Source organism: Salminus brasiliensis, chromosome 2, assembly GCF_030463535.1.
Source record: "Salminus brasiliensis chromosome 2, fSalBra1.hap2, whole genome shotgun sequence".
NCBI classification, from domain to species: Eukaryota; Metazoa; Chordata; class Actinopteri; order Characiformes; family Bryconidae; genus Salminus; species Salminus brasiliensis.
Window position 1 is genome coordinate 7,609,558 of NC_132879.1, and position 26,899 is coordinate 7,636,456.

The 26,899-nt window shown below is 41.7% G+C and overlaps 1 protein-coding gene across 2 annotated transcripts; it reads left to right on the forward strand.

The window, feature by feature from the left end:
* The first annotated feature begins 9,051 nt into the window (after window positions 1-9,051).
* oscp1a (organic solute carrier partner 1a) lies at window positions 9,052-26,838 on the forward strand. Of its 2 annotated transcripts, none has more exons than XM_072674262.1 (12): window positions 9,052-9,086; window positions 16,066-16,199; window positions 16,450-16,604; window positions 18,560-18,727; window positions 19,659-19,739; window positions 20,756-20,859; window positions 21,446-21,574; window positions 23,227-23,293; window positions 23,523-23,668; window positions 24,314-24,374; window positions 25,075-25,195; window positions 26,794-26,838. In XM_072674262.1, exons 3-11 carry the CDS (start codon window positions 16,473-16,475, stop codon window positions 25,192-25,194), a joined length of 1,008 nt encoding a protein of 335 aa, XP_072530363.1. In that variant the 5' UTR covers window positions 9,052-9,086; window positions 16,066-16,199; window positions 16,450-16,472; the 3' UTR covers window position 25,195; window positions 26,794-26,838. The 2 variants fall into 2 exon arrangements, with proteins under 2 accessions (XP_072530363.1, XP_072530364.1); XM_072674263.1 differs by lacking the exon at window positions 9,052-9,086 and adding an exon at window positions 13,217-13,492 and having other exon boundaries at window positions 16,066-16,095.
* Window positions 26,839-26,899: the final 61 nt, after the last annotated feature.

The following is a 26,899-nucleotide window of genomic DNA, read 5'->3' on the forward strand; positions in this document are numbered from 1 at the left end:
GTTTCTCATCAGATAGACAAAATGTACTTAACTTTCAACCTAAGTTACATTTTCAAGAATTTTTTTGTTTCTTTATGTGAAACTCAATGCTGTTGTATAGAGGTACCTTGCTTCTTTATCTACGTATGATTTGATGTTCAGTACCAGCTAGGCAGACACGGTATAAACATTGATGTCCTGTCAAGGAAGATCCCAGGTAAAAGCACTGAGGCATGGGAAATCATAACCCAGTCTGGCATGAAATCCATTTGCCAGCATTCCTGACACTTCTATGTGTCCCATGAGGTGTGTGGACCAGTTATCTGTGTCTCTTGACTGTGTTCCAGATATCAATGCTTTCCCAACTCACATGGACAATTTTAGCCACTGAGACAGATGTACAGGGCATACAGGGCAAAGCTTAAAAGAGCTCAAGAAGACAATACTGTGATAGAACCAGTTATGCAGGCTATTGAGAATGGTATGGCTTGAAAACGTAGGCTTGACTTCTGCCCAGAGATAGCCCACATGAAATGAGAGATGGGTAAGTTGGTAAAGTAAGATAGGCTTCTTCACCATGTTATGAAGAGGACCTCATTTAGCTTGTCTTGCCTAGGGAGTTTCAAGAAGAAGTGCTAAAATGCAGAAGAATACACAGGAATTATGGGCAGCGTATCACTCAGAAATCACCTTGTCAGATTAGTATCTCCATTACATCAGATCATGAGCAGTGGACCAATGAATGTCGTCTGTATTGACTTCCTGTCCCTGATAGAAGCAGATTATTGTGTTAGTGGTAACAGACCATTTCACATGTTATGCTCAAGCTTTTCCAACTAAGAACCAAGTATTTTGTCATTTATGGTCTTTCTACATGGATCCACTGGGATCAGGGAAGAGATTTTAAGAGCCGGAACTCTTGAGACTGTCACAAAGTGCTCCATATCAACCACCCAAGAAAAACAACAACATTGAAGCCAGCATGTGGGATAACTGGTTCATGCCTGTGTGCATGGCGTGTAATGCCACTGGCTCATCTTTTCTGATGCTCGGATGGGAGGCAAGTCTTCTACTTGATTTGTGCTTTGGGACAGTCGCCCTATATGGCATAGATGTTGATAGTCATTCCTGTTATTTAGCAAAATCAAATAAGTCCAACAACAAGCTTGCTATAAGCTTGCCTTCGAAACAGCAGATCAACAGACATCAAAGATACAGCAATAGATATGACCAACAAGCTGGATTCCATTTATTGGAAATAACTGGCAACCGAATGCCAGACAGAGCTGAAATGCATCCTAAGGAAGCAGCAAAGCCTGTTTTCAAGCTCACATGTATATGATGAGCCTGGAGCTTTTGTTCTGAGAGCAACAATGTTTTATCTACAGCTCATAACAACAATGACCTTGTATTCAGAGTCAAGGAATAGACAAGCTGTGTGTGTGTATTTGCATATCTGTGTCAGCAATGGATGCAGCTTAAATTAACTAAATGCACCCATTAGAAGGGGTGTCCACAAACATTTGAACATAGACCCGATGGCTGGCTCACTGATTGTCCTTATTTGGAGCACTTTTGGTAGGTGCCGACCACTGTTTACTGGGAACACCCCTCAAGACCTGCCTAATGTTTTGGAGATGTTAGACACAGGCTTCTAGTCATTACAATTTGGCCCTTGTTAAAATGCCAGAATGGTTCAGATTTTTACGATTGCCAATTTTTTCTTCCTATCACATCAACTTCAAGAACACACTGTTCACTTGCTGCCTAGTAAATCCACCACTTGAACCAGATATTCAGTGTTATTCACTTCACCTGTTTTAATGTTATGGCTGATCTGTGTTCACATAGACATTAACGGCTGAAATAAACAACAGTGTAGCTTCATCTGTCATACCTGCACTTTATATATATGTAGCATACAAGAGTCTCAAGGCATAGTTGCATTCATTCAAGTGTTTCTCAAACCATTTGCACAGTATCTGCAGCTACCTGGAATTGATAAGCTGTACAGCATTTCAGACACTATTTCTACCTGCAGCCTACACAATTACATACAGGATGATCAGATACGGAGCAAGCCACCATATAATACTTTTTATACTGTTCTAGCTCCATCTGCCTAAAGCCAGCTTAGCAGCATTGCAAACCTCATGTTTAGCACATCCATTTGTAGCAATATGGGATTGCTTAGGACCTCATTCTTCACAGAATGGCAAACAAACCTACCCAAACTTTAAATATGTCCTTTAAACACTAACAAACATGATTAACCTGCCCCAGCACTGAATTCATTCCCTTACAGATCTTCCATAAGGTCATAAGGTTGTCTGGTCTTTCCTTGACCAGGTCTTTCCTTGTGATGTTCTCAATTCAGTTGAGCAGTGAATGCAGTGAATTACAGGCATGTAAATGACTGCCATTCCTTCTCACCTTGTCAACCTTCTTACCTGAGACAAAGATTTTCCACTTATCTTGAGGTACCAGCTGCTATAATTCCATGCGAGGAAATTGCCTGGTGTGTGTGTGGGCATCTATCCATCATGAGATGAATTTAGCTTTTGCATTGACAACTGTGATCTCCGGACACCTCAGCAGTTTATGAAAATTTTAGTGCATCTTAATGTTGACTCATTCAAATACAGTACGAGCAATACTCGAACCGTTCTCCAAGATACGTTAATGTTAACCCTTCAGCAGTGGCTTCCATTCATACCCAGATAGCTCAAATGAGCTGTGTAAAGAGTTTTACAATGAGTGAACTGAAATATGACACTCTGATATGGCACATTTAGATGACTGATTTGTGGCAAATGAATGAAATGTGTTTCATGAACAATGTTCTTCCCTAAACTAGAACTTAAATTTGCCATATGATGCATTTTAAGAGTGTCTAGTTAGTAATTACCTAATAATTTATGTCAAATTATACTATTTGAGAGCCAGTATATGGCACTGACACATATCACATTTTATGTCTTGCTGGATTACGAAGCATGTCTCGCTGATGTCTTGTCTTGGATGGAAGTTCATCACCTGAAACTCCTGAAAAAGGATCTTGCCATCTACTTCTAAGAACTCACCGGTCACTCCATCTGCAGAAGCACAAAGACTTGGTGTAATTATGGATGACCAGTTATCGCTCTTAACTCGTCCATGCAGATTTCTCCTTTACAACATCAGGAGAATTCGACTCTTCCTCTCTAGGGAGTCACCTGGGTGCTTGTTCAGCCTCTTGTCATTTCAAGACTTGACTACTGCAACTCCCTTCTGGCTGGTCTCCCTTAAACAGATAAAAATACTACATCATCCAGAAGACATTGGTTGCTAAGGTGTTGCTATGAGATGACTGTTGTTGAATGTCTTAATTGTAATGGTTAAAATACTAATAGCATTGAAATTGTTAAATGCTGTTCTTTTTTTTCAAGATTATTCAAATGTTGCAACTATAAAGTTAAAATGTTTAACAAGCTGTTAAACGCTAATAATAATGTTAATTATATTAATAATGTTCATAATAATAATAATGTTAAATATTGTTATGCCCTTAAAATTCTGAATGTTGATCATGTTAAACAATATAAAATGTGAATGCTACATGTTTGAAGAGCTGAATGTTTTTTTGGATAATTTAACTGTAATGTTAAAAACACTATAACATCCTGAAAACGATGGTAGCTAATGTTTACTAGTTGCTTTAATGGTTGCTATGATGTAAGTGTTGGTTGAAGTGTTACAAGATGGTTGCTAAGGAGTTGCCAGGTAGTAGCTATTGTAATATGCTGTTGCTAATTCATTGCCAGGTGGTTGTAATGGTAACTTGTAATTTGGTAGCTAGAGTGTTGCTAGGTTGTTAGTATGGAGTAAGAATAAGGTGGAAAAACATTTGCCCAATATAAGCTTGGTCCCATTATTCATTCTTAATAGAAGACTACTGTGCTCTATGTTTGTGCCAAATTTGGAGGTTGTAGCTCCATGCTCCAAAAATGCAACCCATAAAGATATTTGGATTTTTTGACAAAAGGCATATTTCAATGCATTTCTATGGAAAGAAAATTTGTGTTTGGACAATTACTGTATGAATGCTTTTTGTCAGATTGTTACCAAGCATAGATTTGTGCTATTGGTTCCACAATTGTGCCAAAGTTGGTGGTTGTAGCTTTTAAGAAGTGACCCGTGAAAGTGTTCATAGAAAATTAGTAGAATAAAAGCTTTAAGATGATGATGTTTTCAAGCAGTCTAGAATAAAAGTAATTGGACATAAATGTAAAGATTCATAATGTTTATTTGTTTAACAAAATGGTATCTGATTCTGAAGGAAGAGCCTGTGTGTGGAGAAGGTCTGGAGAAGAACTCTAGCCAGACCGCACTGGGGTCAGGGCTGGGGCTGTTTTTCTTACAGTGTTGCCAGCGAGCTGGTGTTGATTGAACTGGTTGAATTGTGAACTCAAATCAAACTGATTTGTAAAGTACTTTTTACAGCTGACTTCACAAATAAGCTTTACAGGAAACAGTAAAGTAAGTAACAGAACAAGAGATCAATAAAACATAAAAAACAAGGCGTTTTGGACACAAACCTGTGGATGTCTGGAGAAGAACTGCTCAAACCTAAACGATCTGAAACACTTTAGACACTCTAGGTTTTGGTTCCATCAAGAACCATGTTAGTAATAGTGTAAGATCTCTTCAACTGGTAAAGTTGACCATCTTTAACCATCTATTCCAAACATGATTCTTCATGGAACCAAAACAGCTTCTTCTGTGGCATCATTCAAGGAACCATTTGAAGCACCTTTATTTATTGATGTATTTATTTATGTATATTTATTTATGTATTTATGTATATGTATGTATTCAAAATGTATATATATATATAAAGCCTTTCACAACAATTGTTGTCACAAAGCACTTCACAGAGATCCAGGTCCTCCCTTATGAGCAAGCACCACAATGGAGGTGATAGCGACAGTGGCAAGGAAAAACTCCCTCATACTTAGAGGAAGAAACCTTGGGAGAAACCAAGACTCAGTCCGACTCAGTCCGAGGAATGAATCTGCCTTATTTATTTATTAATTTATTTGAATATATAAATAAATATAAAAAACATTCAACAAGAAATTCAACTCAGAATCATGCAAGGAAAGGGGTGGCTACAGACCCCCAACCCTCCACCCCATGGCACCCTTTCCCAGTGGCCAACACAACATTTTTCTATGGTCAGCACGGTGAGGGATATGAGTAGCTGAACGTTCCAGGTTGAGCTACAACATCCACACAGAAAAGAAAATCTATTGTCTTCAACTCAAAGAACAGGGGGGTTTCCAGAGGCACCTTTATTTGTATGAGGGTATAATAGTCTTATTCATGTCTCATGTTTAGATTTCACTCTGTACTAAAGTCAGGTGTAAGCACATCTAGGATGAAGTGTGAGTGAACTGTTGCCATATACTGAGCACTTTATTAAGATTTACCAGTCGCACTCATTTCCTAGTTGAAAATACATCCATTGTATTTAGAACCGTTCTACAGGGGGTAGAATTGGGCATGTAAATAGCTAGGAAGATGTATCATATATCGAGCTATTATTTAACTCTTGAAGGTGTGGGTTAATGTTGTAATATTAGTGATAAAACAAAATACATTATACATTACTTGATCAGAATGCAATCATCATTTTTTGTTATTGCGAATATTTTAGTAGGAGTTATAAATTAAGAAGCACTGCTCTCAAAACACTCCTCTAGTCCAGACGGTCTGTTTTTTGTCTATTATGAAAACTATTTCTTCAGATGTATGTGTTTAGTTTTATTACCATTATTATCTATATTATAAGTATTGCTCAAATGAAGATCGAACGTCCAGATATGAAACCTCTGGCAAAAGTTCTACCAGGAGACTCTAATGCAGCGTCACCTTTCTTCATCCAATCACCAGCTGTTCTCCACCTGTGTTAAAAGACCTGTAATTACACGCTATTGTTGCTCCTTTCGAAAAGACATCACGTCTCTCGCTCCTTCCTCTCCACTGCCACCACTTTGGTCCCGACGGCTGCCCAGGGGTAGGCTCCGCCTCTTCCCGGACCTGGGCTGACGACGGGGCCTACGCCAAAGACAATCAACAGTTTAACTCGCTAACATTGTTCCCATCTCATTATCTGTCCAGCTTAAATTTACAATTGTCTGCCCTTGTGTTTTCAGAGCTTTCTGGTAAAAGTTTAAATATCTTAAAGAAGAAAATATGTATATAGAAACAGCTGAAAAACTGCCTGTTTTGAACAACTGTTTGTCTGATGTCATAAAAACAAATTAATTTACATATTTCCAACTATTCAGCCTACCACAGTTTAGCTCCGCCCTTTCACAATGCAATTTCCAAGGACTGTTTAGCACTGACTGCTTTCTGGTGCTCTTAGGCTAACGTCTTACCTGAGAGCTTCACAAGCACCCGACACGTCTGTTTTACCTGAGCTTCAGAACTAAGTTTCCCTGCCAAAAAAAAATCAAACATATGGACGTTTGGTTGGATATTTCACCCGTAGATGCAGGTCCACTTTTGGATATATACCTCACAGCAGTCTGATCTTTTTATGTAGGGTCTGAAAGCTAGTTAGCTACACTCTATATAGCTCTAAATTCAATTTCAATTTCAAATTCAACTTTCAATACGGCACGACCACAACCAATTGATATAAACCAAACTAGCTTTAGGCTAGTGTCTTACCTGACAAGCCTTACAAGCACTGCCGCGCCCACCTTACCTAAGTTTCTTTGGCATTTTCCCTCCACAAATAAAAAGCAAACGTGTGGACATTTGGGTGGATGTTTTAAATTTAAGGCCTTCACCAGTAGATGCAGGCTTCTTCAGAAGGTGGTGGATATATACCCCACAGCAGTCCGATCTTTTTGTGTTGTGCTCTAAATAGCATGGAACAGTCTGCTGGAATGTTGGACTAGCATAGCTAGATGCTGTATGATTATTATCCACAGAAACACAAACCATTTGATTCTTTATTTAGCTTTAGGCTAATGTCTTAATAATTAATGTCTAGCTACACTCTACATAGCTAGTAGCATTAAGCATAGCTAGCCACTTTATGATCAGTGTCCACAGCAGTAGCCACGTCTTACCTGACAGCCAATATATATATATATATATATATATATATATATATATATATATATATATATATATATATAGAGGTAAATATCAGTAATGGAAACAGTGTATTTTAACTCTAACTCTAAGAGATAAAGAGAGGTCAAATTAAATATGGCAATATTACACTGAAAATAAACATTAAATAATAACAATAAACAAGATTATGTTTTTTTAACTGTAATATGTTGTAACCCAGTCTCACTGCAGTATCTGTGTGGTTATTGAAAGCCTTAAACCAGGCTTTCTCACTGGATCCACCCATATCAGAAAGGTAAGCTCCACCCCACTGATATAAATATACCTTAGAGAAGCTGAGAACAGAAAGGAGGCATGTGGAGCCCAGAGGATCCTTATAGGAATGGAGCTACAGACTGAGGCTACAAAACCAAACATGAGGGTTTGGGATCAATGAAACTCTGAATCCAACAGATGCTGTAAGTATTCTTGCTCAGAGTCCTCAGAGGCAAAGCAAGCAACAGAAGTGGATGAAGTTAATTTCAACACAATTAAGATAATAATCATCAAAATTAATAATTAGTGACCTTTAAATTAATTACAAATAACTACTGAACTAAAGAAGAAGGTAACACAGAGATTACTGGTGAGGGTTTTTTACGTCTGTGAACTGGGCGACATTTCTTCTTTCTTTTTCTGATAGGTTTTGGTTTAGTTTCTGGGGTGGTACCAGTTGTAGGCTCTGGTTTAGGTCCTGGTTCAGGTTTTGGTGCATGTCCGTCTGTAGTTTCTGGTTTGGGTTCTGGTATTGGTGCTGCTGTAGTTTCTGCTATTGATGCTGGTGTAGTTTCAGGTTTAGGTGCTGGTATTAGTGCTGGTGTAGGTTCAGGTTTAGGTTCTGGTATTGGTGCTGGTGTAGGTTCAGGTTTAGGTTCTGGTATTGGTGCTGATGTAGTTTCAGGTTTAGGTTCTGGTATTGGTGCTGGTGTAGGTTCAGGTTTAGGTTCTGGTATTGGTGCTGGTGTAGTTTCAGGTTTAGGTTCTGGTGTTGGTGCTGCTGTACTTTCTGGTTTGGGTTTTGTTGTAGGTCCAGTTTCAGGTATTGAAGTTTCATTTAGAGCAACAACTCCATCCTTGCCGGTATCTGGCTCTCCGCTTGAGCCACTTCCTGTATGGCAACTCAACCTGATTATTTGTTGGATGAGTTTGGGACCTGGGAAGTCCATGGCAATTATTCCTAAACACGGCGGCTGCTTCTTTGAACTAAGAAGACTCAAGAGGTGATCATCAAGCTGTTTGTTCAGTTGTTCTGCTACCGTTCGTGGGATTTCCCATTGACCTTTGGCTCCAGTGTCTGTAAGCATCATCTCATTTGAGCAGTACTGTGACGCCTTTTTGATATTTGCCTTCATATTATTTTCCTTGTTTTCAGTGCCCACCACCATGGCATTGATCGGAAGCCCCCAATCAAAATCAGGACTCTGAATGAGGATGATCTTCCCCCTCGCTTCACGCATTGTTGGGATTTTTCTATCCTTCCAAAGATCATTGGCTGCTTCACGATTTAAAATTTCTTTAGCGAGACTGATTGCACTGGCACCACCAGTAAGCCTCAACAGCAAAGTCTCAGACTTTTTATCTTTAAGATAAATCTGTAGCTCGTGCAGCGCGTCAGCAAAATTCTTATAATGATACACTGCATTGTTTTCTACATACAGGGTGCCGAACCATATCCAAACAGTCATGTCAAAGAATCGCACGCCTGCGTACAGCTGATTCAAAAGTTTCCATGCCTGAAAATTCCTGTAAATATTCAATCCGTCTCTCTTCAGGCTTTGGTGTGTTCCTGGGATGGACACGGTGGAGAGGGACTGACCATCTGGAATGCATTTCATCCAGTCCAGATTGACGTGTTTGGGATGCAGGCTTCTGTAATCATTAAAACCCTCCATGGTTCCTTCACACTGATGAGCAGCAAACCTGTGCGGTAAACGGTAAGCATGTCAAGTCTATCCAATCACTTCATACTACAACAGTCAGGATTTCTTCCATGCCTGTTAACTTTTTAGTCTATTTTAATTACACAGGACATTTATTTTCACAGTATATAACAGTAGGACTTACAGCACAAGCACAAAGCAATACACGAGGACTCCCATGATCCTTTGCTCTCTCTGCAACCACAAGTTCTGCGGGATGAAACGGGTGTCCTGCAAAAGTCAAAGAGACGTCAGTTTTGTCTGAGTGTATTCTGTGATTTCTTCATATTATTGGGAAGCAGAGACTATACCTATTTACATAATCGTAAGCCTTAATCATTAAGCAGCTGTGGAGCAGTGGAACTGTGTTCTTCGAAACCTCAATGCTGGGGGGCTTTATACCCCTCTAGAAAAGGCCTGGCATTTGTCATGGTGCCAATAGATTCGTGTTTATCTGCTCCAGAGACTCCTATTCTATTTGCAGTACTTCTCTACAGGCACTAGACAAGCTGTGTGTGTTTGCACATCTGTGTCAGCACTAGATAACCGAAAGCATTCATTAGAAAGGGTGACCATAAACATTTGGACATAGATTGTAGAACCAGATATTTACAGTGTCATTTACTTCACAAGTCGGTGATGTTAATGTTATGCCTGATTTGTGTCTATGGTGCAACAACAAGAAGGCATTTATGTTCAATACATGAAATAAACACACCTTCATGATGCATTTGACATATTTGTTTTTAAGTCATTCAAGTGTTTCTCAACCCATTTGCACAGTATCTGCAGCTACTTGGAATTGATGAGCTTTACAGAATTTTTTTAGACACTATTTCTAACTGCAGCCTACATAATTACACAGAGGACAATCAAATGCAGAGTAAGCCACCATGTGATACTGTAATAAATGCTGTTCCAGCTCCATCTGCCTCAAACCAGGTTAACATATCCTTTTGTAGCAATAGGGATTTCTTCAGGACCTAATTTCTTCACAAAATGGCAAACAAACCAACCTAAACGTCAAATATACCTACAATAAACCCTGTAAACACTTAAAAACAAGCTGATTAAGATGCTCCAGCACTGAATTCATTCCCTTACAGATCTTCCATTAGGTCAGATCTCTGGTCTTTCCTTGTTAGTAGAGCCAATGATGTTCTCAATTCAGTTGCAGTGGATTAAAGGCTGTAAATGACTGCTATTCCTTCCCAGCTTGTATCTCACCTTCTCTCCTGAGACAAAAAGTTAGTTTCCCCCTTATCTTGAGGTACCAGCTGCTACCATCCGATGCAAGGGAACTGCATGGTGTGCGTGGGGGCGTCTGTCCATCACAACCAGCAATTCGCTTTTGCATTGACAACTGTGACAACCGGACACCTCAGCAGTTTATGAAAATTTTAGTGCGTCTTAATGTTGACTCATTCAAATACAGTACGAGCAACACTCACACCAACGTTCTCCAAGATACGTTAACGTTAACCCTTCAGCAGTGGCTTCCATTCACATCCAGTGAGCTCAAAACATCTGAGTAAGGAGTTTTACAATGAGTGAACTGAAAATATGACACTGTGACACAGCTCATTTACATGACTGATTTGTGGTAAATGAATGAAATGTGTGGGCTGCCAGTTTAAAGAGAGGCGGGTGGCTGATTTCGCCATGTGTTAAGTTCTTAGCATTTCTAGTGCTGGGAGAGCTAAAAACAGGTCAAATTGGGAGAAAAAGGGAAAATTCTGCAACAAAAAAAGTGTCCTGTAGTGTCTCGTCTTTTTATATTTCATTGCTTTCCTATAGGACCAGAATTGTTTTTTTGGACGATTACTGAATGAATGGTGTTCATTGATGGGATTGTGAACTAACCTCAAGGCATTTTGCATGTAAACCTCAAACGATAATTACCTGAAACACTACAGACGTCTTTTAAAACAACACCAAAACAAAACAAAAGGGCAGTGTTGGACTGATCTGTTTAAAGTTAGTTTAACAGCTGTTGCCATGAGCTCCTTTGAGAACTCACTGGTCACTCCTTCTACAGAAGCTAGAAGTCTTGGTGTAGTCATGAATGATCGGTTATCATTCTCAAGTCATGTCACAAACGTAACTCGGTCCTGCAGATTTCTCCTGTACAACATCCAGAGAATTTGACACTTCCTCTCTAGAGAGTCGCCCAGGTGCTTATTCAGTCTCTCGTCACTTCAGGACTTGACTACTGCAGCTCTCTTCTGGCTGGTCTTCCTCTGCGCACCATCAGGCTCCTGCAACTCATCCAGAATGCAGCGGCACGGGTCGTCTTCAATGTCCCTAAGTTCAGCCATGTCTCTCCACTGCTGCGTTCTCTCTTCACTGGCTTCCTGTAGCTGCTGCCTGTATCAGATTCAGAACCCTGACGCTGGCCTACAAAGCCAAGACTGGACCAGCCAGCCCCTCCGTACTTGATGGCAATGGTCAAAAGCCGATCCGCACCAAGAGCCCTTCGAGCTTCAAGTACGGCTCGGCTCGACCCGCCGTCCCTCAAAATCCACAGAAGACAAGCGTCCAGGCTTTTTTCTGTCCTGCACCGAAGTGGTGGAACGAACTTCCCCTGGGTGTCCGAACAGCAGAGTCCAACACTCGCTGTCCTCAAACCCAGACTGAAGACCCTCCTCTTCTGAGAGAATACTTGGGTGAATAGTAGAGTACTATGGTCTCCATATTGACTTGTGTTTAGTCTAAACTTAGAGGATCTTTGAATTTTAGTCTATTCAAACTAGCTGAGGTTTTTCTTAAGTAAACAGTGAAGCACTTTTGTAAGTCGCTCTGGATAAGAGCGTCTGCTAAATGCCTTCAATGTAAATGTACATGTAACTTAAAGCATGTTTAAGGATGGCACGAGTGTTCAAATACGGTCTGGGTGCACTTTAAGGTAGGTTCTGGTGTAGAGTCTAGGGTTGGAGTTGGTGTGGTTTCTGTAGGTTCTAGGGTTGGAGTTGGTGTGGTTTCTGTAGGTTCTAGGGTTGGAGTTGGTGTGGTTTTCTGTAGGTTCTAGGGTTGGAGTTGGTGTGGTTTCTGTAGGCTCTGCTGTGGGTTCTAGGGTTGGAGTTGGTGTGGTTTCTGTAGGTTCTGGTGTAGGTTCTAGGGTTGGAGTGGGTGTGGTTTCTGTAGGTTCTAGGGTTGGAGTTGGTGTGGTTTCTGTAGGTTCTGGTGTAGGTTCTAGGGTTGGAGTTGGTGTGGTGTCTGTAGGTTCTAGGGTTGGAGTTGGTGTGGTTTCTGTAGGTTCTGGTGTAGGTTCTAGGGTTGGAGTTGGTGTAGTTTCTGTAGGTTCTGGTGTAGGTTCTAGGGTTGGAGTTGGTGTGGTTTCTGTAGGTTCTGCTGTGGGTTCTAGGGTTGGAGTTGGTGTAGTTTCTGTAGGTTCTGCTGTGGGTTCTAGGGTTGGAGTTGTGTAGTTTCTGTAGGTTCTGGTGTAGGTTCTAGGGTTGGAATTGGTGTGGTTTCTGTAGGTTCTGGTGTAGGTTCTAGGGTTGGAGTTGGTGTAGTATCTGTAGGTTCTAGGGTTGGAGTTGGTGTAGTATCTGTAGGTTCTAGGGTCGGAGTTGGTGTAGTTTCTGTAGGTTCTGCTGTGGGTTCTAGGGTTGGAGTTGGTGTAGTATCTGTAGGTTCTAGGGTTGGAGTTGGTGTAGTTTCTGTAGGTTCTAGGGTCGGAGTTGGTGTAGTTTCTGTAGGTTCTGCTGTGGGTTCTAGGGTTGGAGTTGGTGTAGTTTCTGTAGGTTCTAGGGTTGGAGTTGGTGCAGTTACTGTAGGTTCTGGTGTGGGTTCATATATCCAGATGTGTAATGGGTTTTACAGTGAACTATGATGAAGTATGACAACGACAATAAAGGCAGTTCACTTAAAGCTGTTCAAGCAGCATCGGACGCCTTGCAGACCTCAAAGTAAACAACACTGCTGCTTTAAATCTAGCTGATGCACTGTAAGGACAGTGGTATTAGAACACCTGCTCAGGGACAAGAGCATTAGTGAGGTCAGCACCCCACCTCATCCTCAACTCTATGCGTTCAGTAGAAGGGGTGTCCACAAACATTTGGACACGGGCGAGTGCTATAAGGGCCCTCTGCTGGCCGCTCTGCCTCTTTGCAGCTCGCCTCCTTCTCAGAGCTGCAGGTCAGAAGAAGTGGAGGAGGCAGCACTGCAGCATTTCGGGTTGAGTAGATGGCTTTCGGAGCAGTTTGCAGTTCGGGAAGAACTGATTAAAGCCAAAGCCGGCCAGCTAGACAGTCTGTGCCCGGTCACAAGCTGAATTATCGGGTCCTGCGGTCCTCCGGCAGCCGCCATGTCTCTGAGAACATTACCGGTGCTCGTTATTAACCTGGGCGGTGAAATGCTGTATATCCTCGACCAGCGTCTCCGAGCCCAGAGTGAGACAGACGATAAAACTCAGAGAGGTAACTAATACAGTTAGATTTAGTGTAGCACCCATAGCCCCCAGTGCACAGTAGCTTCTAGCGAGCCTAATCCCCTTCTTTAGACGAGGCTGATCCGAATTGTCCGTTCCACCTTAAATGGTGCAGCAGGGGCAGCCTGGAGCGCGTGCCGCGGCCACAGTAAGAGGCAATGCAATGGCTGGACCATTTAAGGTGGAACGGATAATTCCAGTACCAAACTACAGTCTTAGGCATTTACAACAATATAGACCCCTTTTCTTGGCATCTATTAGAGCTTATACGGTCTTCCATTCTCTCTAGAACCCTTATAGTCAACACATGAGTACTGGTTTGCTAAAAAATACTGTGTGCAGCCATTCATACTGCACCCTAAACCATTACAAACGTCTTACTTGTTGATTTATTTTGATATTATGAGGTTTATAGTGTATTTACATCTATTTTAAACGTATTTAGCTACAATGATGGAGATAGGAGGGTTCACCATGACAGCAGCACCCCTGTCTGTTTACTACCCAAGCCCACCAGTGAAGCTACCACCACCACCACCATCATCACCACCACCACCACCACCATCACAGGTCTTCAGATTTGATATGTAATGTTGTTAAAATAGTCATAACCCTCCAAATAACAGCATGACCGCATGATCCAGCATGAAGCCAACCTGCGAAAACTACCCTCCTGAAAAAACCATGGCCAGTATTTGCTGGTAGCTGGTCATCCAGGTGAAAATAGTGCCACCCTATACTGGTAAGCTAGTAGACCAAGTAGACCTACTTAGTGTATGGTTTTATTAGAGTTTGATGGACCTGCTGGTCTATCTGCATGACCACTTTGGTCAACCGTGTGTGAGGAATCATGCAGTGCATTTATAATCACTTATCCTGCTAACTTTGTGTGAGGGAGCTTTTAGAGGAATTGAACTCTTTAGATGTTTGATACCATTCACCACCAATGGGACCAGCTTGGTGAGCTTCTCGAGAATCAAGCGTTTCACATCAGTCCCACTCTAAAAGGCTTGGGTGATGTTGTAGCGTGGTGGGTAACAACACCATCGTTCCTGTGGCTTTGGCTTAGATCACTCTACACCAATACAAGTCCTTGGGCAAGAGTCCTAACTCCGCATTTTCCTACCTGTGTAATATGACATGATATATGAATGATTTTCAACTTTAAAGTCTCAGGGTTTGTTTAGTCTGGACCTTCAGGCTTTTTTTTTTAACTTTTTTGGATGTTTTCAGACCACAAAGTTACGGCAGGCCATTGTCACCCAGTAAACAATAGAAGAAGTACAAACGAGCAGCAGGAGGACATGGAGCCATTATATCTGTTAGTGAGGATATAACTCTTGCAGTTTGAGGGAATTGGAGCTGGTCTGGAGTTCTGCACTTGAAGTTGGTGCTGATGGTGGTAATGTCATAATATTTGCAGTTTAGTAGAACCGAACACTGGGAAAGGCAACCCACCGAACTGACAGCACACTGACGTCAGATGCATGCCCTACTGCTTCTTTAGTACGCTTGCTAACCAGTGTGCAGTGTGAAACCAAAGCTAACCGAAACAGATGTACCATGGTAACACCCACTTAGACCTTCTTTCAGACCTTGGTCCAGACTTTCAGGTGTGAAAATGCCCCTAAACGTCCAGATGTATTGTGTGTTAACTGTTATATAGTGTGTATAATACACAGTCCTACCAGAATATTATGACCACCTACTAAATAGTGGGATTAACCACTCCTGGCTTGGATGACACTAGCGAGACGTTGTGACATGGACTGTATTAGCTGACAGAAGGTGTCAATTGCTGTGTACTATTCACAGGGGTCGTCGTTCCCCTCTGGCATCAATGGCCCATGTGGCATCACTGTTATGCCGCCAATATCCGAGAAGTTCATTCTCGGTGCACCTTCACTACAGCAGCTCTAAAACGTCCCATGAAATTAGCTGTTTCCAAGATGCTACCACCTTTGCCCGGTACCATATTATGTTTCCCGTTAAGGCGCGTCCTTCGCCCCTGGCGATCATTTTGCACTCTGCTACAACTGACTGGAGTGCTTTCTTATTCATACATACAGCAAACCCTGTCACGTGGCATCTGCTGACGTTCCAGGCCAAGTACGCTCCAAACCAGGGGTGGTATGTTCTGATATGACTGTGAACATAGTGGTGAAGGGTGGTAGCATCTCAGAAGCCTCTGATTTCGTGGGATGTTTTAGAGCAGCTATAGTGAAGGTGTACTAAGAATAAACTTTGAGACATTGAGAGCCTCCCAGCAGCATAACAGTGGTGACCCACAGGCCATTGATGCCAGAGGGGAACAACGAATCCGGTGAGATGTACAGAGCAATCGGCGCGCCACTGTGGACCAGAACCTCTATAATTAACACCTTCCGTCACCTAATAGAGTCCACTGATATGACTGTGTATTTTTGCACTGGGGTCAGTGGGATCCTGGTTAAGCCGCCGTAGTTTTACTTACTGAGAAACAGGAATCAGACCCCAAACTTCTGTGCAGGAATACTGACCTCAGAAATAATCTCATGTCCAATCTCTTTCCACTGTCTGCAGGCTTTTGGTCAGACGATGACAGAAAAAGAGGTACACCACTCCCCCCCTCCTCTCTATCCTGCCGTCCCGTCTCAGTGACTTTAGAGTTTAGTCCCCTTTTAGACCCGTCTTCCAGAGAACATGGTGGTGACACGGTAATGATGCATTTACTGTCATATTAATTATTGCTGTATTGCCTCTTTTCAAGCATAGAACACTGCATTTAACAGCATATTTCACATCAGATGAATTGTACCTGTAGAAGCTTGTCTGAGACCTGTGTCCAGGTGGGGTCTAGTTGGACCACTGTCCCTGCTGTAAAATTCAGCCAGTCTCTGTGATAGCCGGTGTTTAGGGCTGCTTATCCATACTGGTCAGTGTTAATCTCTCTCTCTCTGTCCGCAGTGCTGAATGATATAGTGCGCACCATGTTCAGCAAAGCATTTATGGGGGAGCTGATGAAGCCACAGGATCTGTACTCTCACCGAGCTTTGCGCTGCGTGCTAACGCGGCTAGCTCACACCTCCATCATGAGGCTCAACCCCGCCAGCATGGACCGAGTGAGGAACCTTTATTAGTATCAGTAGTAGACGTTTTGTGAAGTCGAGCCAGACTTCTGGCCTCCATATGAATATCACTTCTGAAGAATATCCCGTGTCTTATGTTAGCACTCTTATGAAGCCGGCAGGGACGGAGCATTGGTGATGCCACACTTACCTTAGCTAAGACACATGCTATTAAAAGAAAGAAAGCCCAGCAAACTGTGGGGGATCTTCATTCAGTTAGTTGAATGTGATCTTTGCTCATTTGGAAAGCGTTATAGAGAGGACCTTGGGCCACAAGAAATACTTTTAAAAATGTATTTATTTCTTATGGAAATTTTCTAATGAACTCTTAAGTCACTCATTAGTTTGTGCTTTTTATATGTATTGATTAATTTATTACTTTTTTAGTATGCAGCCTGGTGAAGCCAAAGACAAATGTCCAGACATGAACAATAAGATTTTCTATTCTATTCTATTTTAAAAGAAGCACTAAAAGAAGCACTGCAGTAATATAATAAAATATACACTCCTGTATTAATTTATAGTAGAAGTTTCAGGCCACATAGCTGATCACAAAACGTCTGCAGCCCACAAGAAGATTTTAGTCATATTACAGGAAACAAAAAAGTAATGGAAACAAACTACTAGTGAGACAAACTAGTTGTTGTTTTTGCTAGACCAATCAATAAATCGGAGCAAATAACTTACCCAGCGTTATTTTGACATGAAGTCTGAGTTTGCTCACAGGGTGACAGACTAAGTAAACAACATGCACACTTTTAAATAAATGATCCAATAAATCTTAAACCATCAATCTGACAAATCTGCAAATGTTGAACCGCTCTGAATCAGGAGAGAGAAGTTGATTAGCATGATGACATTCTGCTCTCCACATAACAAGCTCAATTCTGTCTGACTCAGATTTCAAGACTGAAAGCTTTTTTCCCCGTTGTTTTGGATCTGTAGCCCTCTCACTAAGCTAGCTAGCTGCAGACTTATCAGACAGCTCAGTGCAGGCGGCTGCTATTGACTAACTGACACGAATATTGACGATAAAAACTGTCCACAGTAAAAACCAGGCCACAAGCTGCAGGTTCTGCCTTGTTTTGGACTTTGGATAAGTTGGCTAGCAGACTAAACACCACAGCACAGACAGTGTTTCAGCTAACTGAGACTCAGATCACTAGGCCTGTCACGATAATTTATTTTTGGATGATATACTGTCCCAGAAATAGTTGCGATAAACTATATTATTGCCATTGTTGAACCATTTTATGCCACTGATACACTGCTAATAGTATAATAATGCAAATACACCCTTTAAAAGAGCAATTACCTTTTAATTACATTGGCAATAATAAAACTGTTGATTATCCCCCATAAATGAAACATAAAGAAAATAAAACCACTGTTTTAAAACAGTCAACATACTGGCTCATTCATGTTAATGGGCTCACTTTGCTTTTTAAACACAATGGGCAATACTGATGTAAGCAAAATGATTGATGTCCATATATTGTAAGATAAGTCGATAATGTAAATATTGTGACAGGCCTACAAATGCAAGCATACATGTCTAGAGAATAAAGTCTTAAATGCACATTCATTAATGAGACAGATTGTAAGTTTAGCGTCCTCATTGCGATATGTAGTGTTACCGTTATATCACCCAACCCTAATCACAACAGTAATATGTTAGAATTATTGTGTATTAATCTGTATTAATATTGTTAGAATAATGTGTATGTATTATAACAAACAAAAATGCCATCCACCAGCTCCCTTGCAGTACTACCACAGTCCACAAGTTGAAAATGACTGATCTTATGGTAGTCGTCTAAATTTACTGTACGATCATGTACATACTGTACACTGTAAGGGTTTTCCTTCAGTCTTTATAGTGGACCTTTTAAACGACCCCTTATAATCTCTCCTATGGATCTTTGTGTTTCTGTGATGCATGTTTGCAGCTGTATGACCTGATGACCATGGCGTTTAAGTACCAGCTCCTGCTCTGCCCACGACCGCGGGATCTGCTACTCATCTCCTGTAACCACATTGACGCGGTCAGGGAAATGGTCAAGTCCAGCCCCTGCCTTGTCAACCAGATTAATGACGCACAGCGTCAAATCATAGAGGTATCCACCCACAAATCATCCAGCAGCATGGCTTCCATCTGACCGCAGATTCAGAAGATTTACTCATTGAATGGTTCACTTAAAAAAAAGCATTTGGACGATTTGCTTCTTAACCCAAACTTCGCTTTATCAGAGTTCTGCACAGAAAAAAAACAAAATTGGGGGCTTTTTAGACCTTATTGAACATTTTTGCTCAGTTCAGCATTTACAAACTACTTCATGTGGAAAGAAGGGATGCTTTTATTAAAGTGGAATTCAGTAATGATGAGCAGTAAAGGTAAAGGTGCACGTATTTGTCACTGTGCAGTGTACACCGCTCAGCGAAATGTGTCCTCTGCATTTAACCCATCTGTGGTAGTGAACACACACACACACACTAGTGAATTAGGGCCAGTGAGTACACACACACCCAGAGCAGTGGGCGGCCAACTCCAGCGCCCGTGGAGCAGAGAGGGTAAAGAGCCTTGCTCAAGGGCCCAACAGTGGCAGCTTGCCAAGCCCGGGAATCGAACCCACAACCTTGTTAAAACTCAAAAACTCTTCAGTTTCACTCAGGCTTTGCGTTACATTAGCCTAGTCTCCCCAGTGCTAAACTAAAGAATATCGTGAGTTTGATCCCTGGTGATTCCACAGCCATCCGGGGGCCATCCACAAGGGAAAAAATAGTGGAACCCAGGTGATATACTGAACCATTTTAAAGGTTTTATAAAGAACATGTACAAAAGGTTTTCCACCAGGCAACCGGTTTTTGAGTTGTCATGGTTTTATATTACACCACAGGTCCCAGCAAGAGGAAATCAATCCTAAATAATAATAAAAAAAGATTTTTTAAGAGTGCATCAGTAAAGAAGGGTTTCACTTGCTGTGACTTTTTTTTGCTGTGTTTGCTCAATGTATTTGCCTGATTCTTGTGTCTCTGGTTTTATTGTAGATGTATTCTCCCTTATCAGATGGTGAGTTGCAGTTCATGAGACAGACTCTCCTTGCTCTCTTTCAAGACATGCACACCAGGGTGAGCTTTTTATGAGTTTATATAACTGTTAATGAGCTGTTCATGAAAAAAAGGGAACACTGTGGCAATAAATTATTCTTTGGTTATAAAAAAGCGTATAATAACACTTTTGGCCCTCCAGCGGGACGTAGTTTTTTTTAAGGGATAAACAAGTGTAGTTTCTTCATACTCACAGTTTAATAAACGCTTCAGTCCCGATGCATTGAAGATACTGTATGTGCTAGAGGGTGCTCAGTGCCATGTACCAGAACGGTGGTACTGTGTTACACACATTTCCTAACTGCTGCTTCTAGCCTCTGTTGCTGTTGCAAAGCAACAATAGCATCATTACTGTCAGTCAGCTGTGCTTGCTGCAAAATGCTCGGGCACTTACCCTTTTAGAAGCAATCTACTATTAAAAGAAGCCAAACTGAGAAAAAAAGCTGTCATGGTAATTGATAGTCATACAGTTCAGACTATCTCTGTTACTAATCCCTAAGCAGCGACTAATCCCTTCTTTATTAAAGTATTGACTAAACTGGGAGCAAGTGACTGGGAGAACTGAAAGCATATGACTGATCTAGTCAGTACTGAAAAAAACATCCTAAACTAAACTGAACTAAACAAAAAAATTATTCTATACTTTTCCTTTAAAGGTTTGGGGTCTGTCTTTGGAAAGATTTTTGGAAAGCAGACACACACACACACACATATTCAACCTATGGACAACCTTAAGCTGAAAAAAGACCATGCATTGTAGAAGAGATCATCTCTACAGTCTAATTTCCAGTCTGTGGTGGTCTTCTAGCTGCGGGGTATTGAATGTTTTTTTTTTAATGTGAACTGTCAGCAAGTTCACACAAGATCTGAGAGTAAACCTTCCAGCAGCTCTTGAGCAGAGATCACAGTTAGAGTTACATGCCATTCGTACAGCTGTTATTACATCTGTTTTGAATTTGATACTAAAGGACTTTGGTGAAACTAATAACAGGTCATTTAAAGGTGCTGCTCTGTTCCTGCGATATTTCTTCTTGTAGGTGTCAATCTTCCTGAAAGAGAACATTCAGAACCCAGACGGCCGATTCGTACTGTCTACTTCAGGGCCTGTTCCTCACGGTTCAGACGTCCCAGGATTAATCAGGTACACTTTTGGGTTAGCATAACCACACCCCCATACCCAGAAGTTGGTGATGTTATGGATGCTATGCGCTTGTTACACTATATGGACAAAGGTATTAGGACGCCTGTTCATTCATTGTTCCTTCCCAAATCAAGGGTATTAAAAATTATCCTGCTTTTGTTGGAATAACTGCCTCTCCTGTCTAGGGATGGCTTTTTACTGTTTTCTACAATTTAGGAGCACTGCTGTGAGGATTTAATGGCATTCAGCAACAAGAGCATTAGTGAGGTCAGAATGTTGGGTGATCACCACCCACCCCACCTTATCCCAAACTCCCCAACTCATCCCAAAAGTACTGGATGAAGCACCCTCCATCATACTAGAGAACACAGTTTCACTGCTCCACAGCTCAATGATGGGGGCTTTATACCCCTCTAGCCCACACCGGGAATTAGGCATGGTGCCAATGGATCCATGTTTATCTGCTCTAGAGAGTCCTATTCTATTGTCAATATGTACAGGGACTAGACAAGCTATGTGTGTGTGTGTGCATTTGCACATCTGTGTCAGCAGTGGGTGGAACTGACTCTCTCTCTTTCTCTCTCAGGTGGTTTAACAGCAGAGGCAGGGAGGTAAGGAGGCGTGAGTTTCCAAGCGGAGGATGTTACACCAGCACTGTGCGGGAGGGCTCGTTTGACATTGCAGGAGATCGAGTGACACGTCTTGGCACAAACATGTAAACATCACAACATCACACTAGGCTTCACTAGGCTTTTACTTATGAACACACTAACATCACTCATCCATCACTCCCTCGTTCCTTTTGGAACATTCTGAACATGCACACATTCACCTGGGTGTGTCTGTAAGTAATCAGGCAGTGCTAAGAGGCATTAATGATCATGAACCATTTCATATTTGCATAAAACGCAACCTGCCGAGGCACGTCCATCCCACCGGTTTTTGAAGGCAGGGTAGATGTCTTCATGGCCCAAGATAACTCACAGCACTTTCCATGAGCTCCATTATGGTAAAAAAAAAAAGACAAGGGTGTGACTGGTTATGAAAAAAGGCCTTTCAAAGCTCTCAGACAACTCTTAGCTTAACTTTTTAGTGCTATGGGATGCAGATTATGCAAATTTCAGAGCTTTATAAACTCTCTGACCTCTCAAACCTCAGCCGTGGGATCCTCTAAGAAGCTGCCTGGCATGTTGAGAACTTAAATAAGCAATGCCCTCAAAGCAGTTGAAGGCTAAAAGGGGACAGCAAAGTGTTTTCAGGTAGAAAGCCTCAATTCATAAAGTAAGAAATGCCAGTTAACAGGAATGGTGGAATGCTGGAAGACCAAGAAAGATTTCAGAGAGATTTGCTCGTAAATGTAACCTATTATTGGGTTGCAAAAGATCTCCAGGAAGATTAAGCAGGCACTGGAGTGGTGGTGCACTGTTCTACTGTGCAGGAACACCTGCACACATATGGCCTTCTTGGAAAAGTCTTAGGAAGTAAACCTTCTGTGCACCCACACCACAAAATGTATCATCTAAAGAAGTCAAGTCAAATGTATTTGTATAGCGCTTTTTACAACTGTTGTCACAAAGTTTACATAATTAGTAATTAATAAAAGACAGAAAAAATTACATGAAAAATCTAAAAATGCAAAAGCTCCCTCAGAGCTGGAGGAAGAAACCTTGGGAGGAACCAAGACCCATCCATCCTCCTCTGGTCAGAACTATTTATAAATTATTGCTAAAAGTTACCAAACCATCTATACTGTTGAAGTGCTCTGATCATAATCATAATATAATAATCATGGTGTAGTAGAACCTAATATAGTCATGGCAATGATGGCCAGAGTAATGAGAGTAATGATAGTTAATAGTGGTGATATTAATAGTGGCAGATGGTTAAGAGTCCATTAGGTTTTAACATGGTCATTAAACAGGTAGCAGTGGTAGGAGGGTGTGCCGCTGGTCTGGCATGGGTGGTGGTGGTGGTGGTGGGGGTGGCTGCTGGTCTGACGCAGGTAGAGGGGACCTCAGCAGGCAATCTTCCAGCAGTTCAGGTTGGGCGAGCATTTACTCAGAGAAGGTAAAGAGATAAAATAATGCTGTTTGGCCGCAATAAGCCAAGGCATTTGAGTGGAGTGAATTGCACATTTCTGCTGGGGCATTCACCAGAGGAGGGAGGAGTGTGAAAGGGCCTGGGGAAAGAAGCTGCATTTAGAGTTAGAGGTTAGAGGTAAATCTACCAGAGCAAGTTTGGCATATTAGGACTGGAACTGCAAAACGGTAAAGCTCCTGAGCCAAGGTTGGCTGCTTACTTTTCCTTACTTACATTTCTACATGAAGCTTCTCTCTGTTGAACAGTGCTGTCTCTGTATTTGCACAGGTACTGTGTGACGAGTGAAGACACTCGTACCTCAGACACCTCCAAGAACACCTGTAAAACCAATCAGGTACAGACTCAGCCCCCAACTGTACTTTTGTAGCTCTAACTAATGGATCACGTATGTGCCTTCCTGCAGGTTTCACCTCCAACCCAAATTCAAACACACCCTATTCAGTTGGGACAGCAAGGACGTCTGATTAAAGACATTAAGAGGCTGGATGAGGTGTGATGGATACGGGTTGGAGGTAAACTCATCGTGCGATCCTTGGTCCGGTGTAACTATGTGCATTGGACAGGGGAGTGTGAATCCCAATCCCCTGGCTAAGGAGGAGCTGAACCTGCTGGCAAAGCTGATGGGCGGGATGGAGGTGTGGAATCTGGCAAATGCAGAAGGAGGAGTACGAGTGAACCTGTTCCCCTCAGAGCAGGACGAGGATGAGGGGTAAGAAGAAACCCTAAGATTTAAACAGCACAGCGCCTTCAGAGCCCCAGTCTGTTGATTCAGCCCTTTAGTCCACTGCCTCTGATTGAAACGAGCATGTGCAAATACACTATCATGTACAAATACACTATATGTCCAAATGTTTGTGGACACCCCTTTTAATGAATGTATTTTCAGCTACTTTAAGTTGCACCCATTGCTGACACAGACACACGCACGCACAGCTTGTACGGTCCCTGTAGAGAAGCACTGCTAATAGAATAGGACCCTCTGGAGCAGATAAACATGAACCTACTATTACCATGATGCTGCCTAAAACCTGGTGTGAGCTCTATAGAGGGGTATAAAGCCCCCCAGCATAGAGCTGTGGAGCAGTGGAAGAACTGCGTTCTCTGAAATGATGATGGTGCTCTATCCAACACCTTTGGGATGAGGTGGGGTGGTCGTTATTCAACAATGAATGAACAGATGTCCAAATACTTTTGTCCATATAGTGCACTATCAATACCAAGAGTAGACCAAGTCAGAGTAATTTAATACTATTTAACATATGTTTTATTAATTTATTATTTTAAAAATCTTTCAGTCATCAAGCAGACCAAGGTATGATTGAATGAATATTGACTGCTGGATCTGTCTTTACAGGGGCATCTCAGCTGGGGCAGATGAGCAGCTCTTTGGTGTCATAAATATTCAGGCAACACAGGTGAGGTGCTGTTTGTACGATTTGTTGAACACCACCATATCATACATCTCCTCTATCAGCAGCACTACTGTGTCCGATCACCATCTGATCAACCGTGGCCCTGTGGTCAGAAACTGACCAGTGGTGAATGGGGTAGAGGGTGCCTGAGAAATGGCGCCACAGCAGAAGTGCAGCAGTCAGTAACTGTACACCTGTACAGCTGAGCTGTAAGGTAAAGAGGCCAGTGAGTGGAAGTACAAGGCTGGTGTTTCTAATAAAGTGGCCAGTGAGTGGAAGTACAAGTCTGGTGTTTCTAATAAAGTGGCCAGTAAGTGGAAGTACAAGGCTGGTGTTTCTAATAAAGTGGCCAGTGAGTGGAAGTACAAGGCTGGTGTTTCTAATAAAGTGGCCAGTGAGTGGAAGTACAAGGCTGGTGTTTCTAATAAAGTGACCAGTGAGTGGAAGTACAAGGCTGGTGTTTCTAATAAAGTGGCCAGTGAGTGGACGTACAAGGCTGGTGTTTCTAATAAAGTGGCCAGTGAGTAGAAGTACAAGGCTGGTGTTTCTAATAAAGTGGCCAGTAAATGGAAGTACAAGGCTGGTGTTTCTAATAAAGTGGCCAGTGAGTGGAAGAACAAGGGAAGTGTGTAAAGTCCAGTAAAGTGGCCACTCATTAGGCAGAAGAAATGTGTTTTTAAAAGTGTATTTATTTCTTTTTTAGGATCATCAGGCCAACACAGAGTTGACTCGCATTGCAGCTGAGTTAGCTGTGCAGCAGGAGCAGCCTGAAAACCCCAGCAACAAAGGCGATGACCTGCTGGCCATGATGGATGAACTCTGAAGTGTGTGTGTGTGTGTGTGTGTTTGTGTGTAATGAGAAAATAAAATTTTACTGCTGTAGTTTGCAGTAGAGCCAAGTAGAGCAGACCCCAGCACAAGTGAACACAGTTTGGAGTTAGTGGTATTTTTAAATATATCAGCTTAGGTTAATATAGTATTAATATAGTATTATATATAACTCTATTAGATGGGGTTGTGTGTTGCAACATTAGCTAGAAGTGTGATGAATTTATGACCCTATGCAGTTTGAAGCTGACAAATAAATGTTCTTGAGGCTGTGTGAAACACTGGCACATTTATTTACACCACTAAATAGAACAGCAAATATCAACCCCATCAGTCTCAGCTAGATTTTATGACCATCATCGATTTCCTTCATTACTACTGTGAACAATCCTGACTCTAGAACAGAGTACGTCCCTAACCTCTGTGTGACCTTTCTTATAATAGGTTAATTATTTTTTTATTAGTATTTTTGCAGCTCATCTTATTATGATCTTCTTATCCCTTTAAAGCCATTAAATAACTGCCAGATGTGCTATTTTGTTGTGTAATTATTATATCATTTATTAAATATGTGTGATATTATTTATGTATCATTAAGGATAGTTTTGTCATCATCACACAATGTACAGGTTTTAAAAACTTAATAAATCAAATATGATAAGATCAGCTTTAAAGGGTTGGCTAATCAGCTAAATCAGCAGAAATCATTAAGGCTGTGTGTCTGACACTGGAGGTAGCTGAAATGAAGCTTTCGCTGTCTCGCAAATCAGTGGCTGTGAGCACTGGATCCCTACTCCCTCATTATTATTGCCCTGTATAAGGAGGGACTATTAATAATTTTACTGTTTATTGGCACTGGAAACATAGCTGAATTCGGACACTCCCGGTGGCTCATAACCATCACTGGCTTATATCAGCAAACATCGTCGGCTCCTTTTGGTTCCACTGTCTGTTGCTTAATAACGCCACTCACAATGCATTGTGGTCCATATTCAGCTGATGTAGTAAGCTTTGTGGGGGATTGTAGTGCCCTCAATGCTCACCATTAGTGTTGGACACAGGCGGAATTTGAATGACCATTCGTGCAGTGAACACACACACATACACACTAGTGATCAAACACACACAGTGGACAGTGAGCACACATGCCCAGAGCGGTGGGCAGCCATTGCTGCAGCGCCCTGGGAGCAGAGAGGGTCATCAATAGCCCTGGTGCTCTGCTGAGCCACACTTTATGACTCAGACACTCGAAGAAAAATGAAAGACATACTCATTAGTGCCCTAAAATGTAAATAGGGAACCAATTCGATCACGGTCAGTGTTTTAGAAGGCAGTGTAGCGATAAAGATCTTTGGAACCAAATCATGAGGCCGATAATTCGGCCTTATGCTGCCAAGGTCTCCACAACTGTTTAGCTGTGTTGTCATTAGCCATTATTATTTTCACCAAATGAAATACAAGGCTATATAACTAAACTTTGATTCATAGCCTTAAATAATAAATTAATAAAAGCATTAATAGCATTAATAAAACATAAGTACAGAAACTGGAGCAGCTGCTGGTTTAGTTTCTCACTACCGCTTCTCGCCACCAGAGGGCGCCCCGACCACGTGTCCATGACGTCAGGCACGAGTATGGCCGGGGAGAAGCTCTTTTTCTAAACGATGCAGAATTTCTCCGAAGTTACGAGGTAAACAACT

Excerpts from the sequence above, each read along its gene's own strand:
- oscp1a (XM_072674263.1), top strand. The coding sequence starts at position 13,381 with ATGTCTCTGAGAACATTACCGGTGCTCGTTATTAACCTGGGCGGTGAA. Across the intron at positions 13,493-16,065 it reads AGACGATAAAACTCAGAGAG|GCTTTTGGTCAGACGATGAC; the intron begins GTAACTAATACA and ends CACTGTCTGCAG. Across the intron at positions 23,669-24,313 it reads GAGCAGGACGAGGATGAGGG|GGGCATCTCAGCTGGGGCAG; the intron begins GTAAGAAGAAAC and ends CTGTCTTTACAG.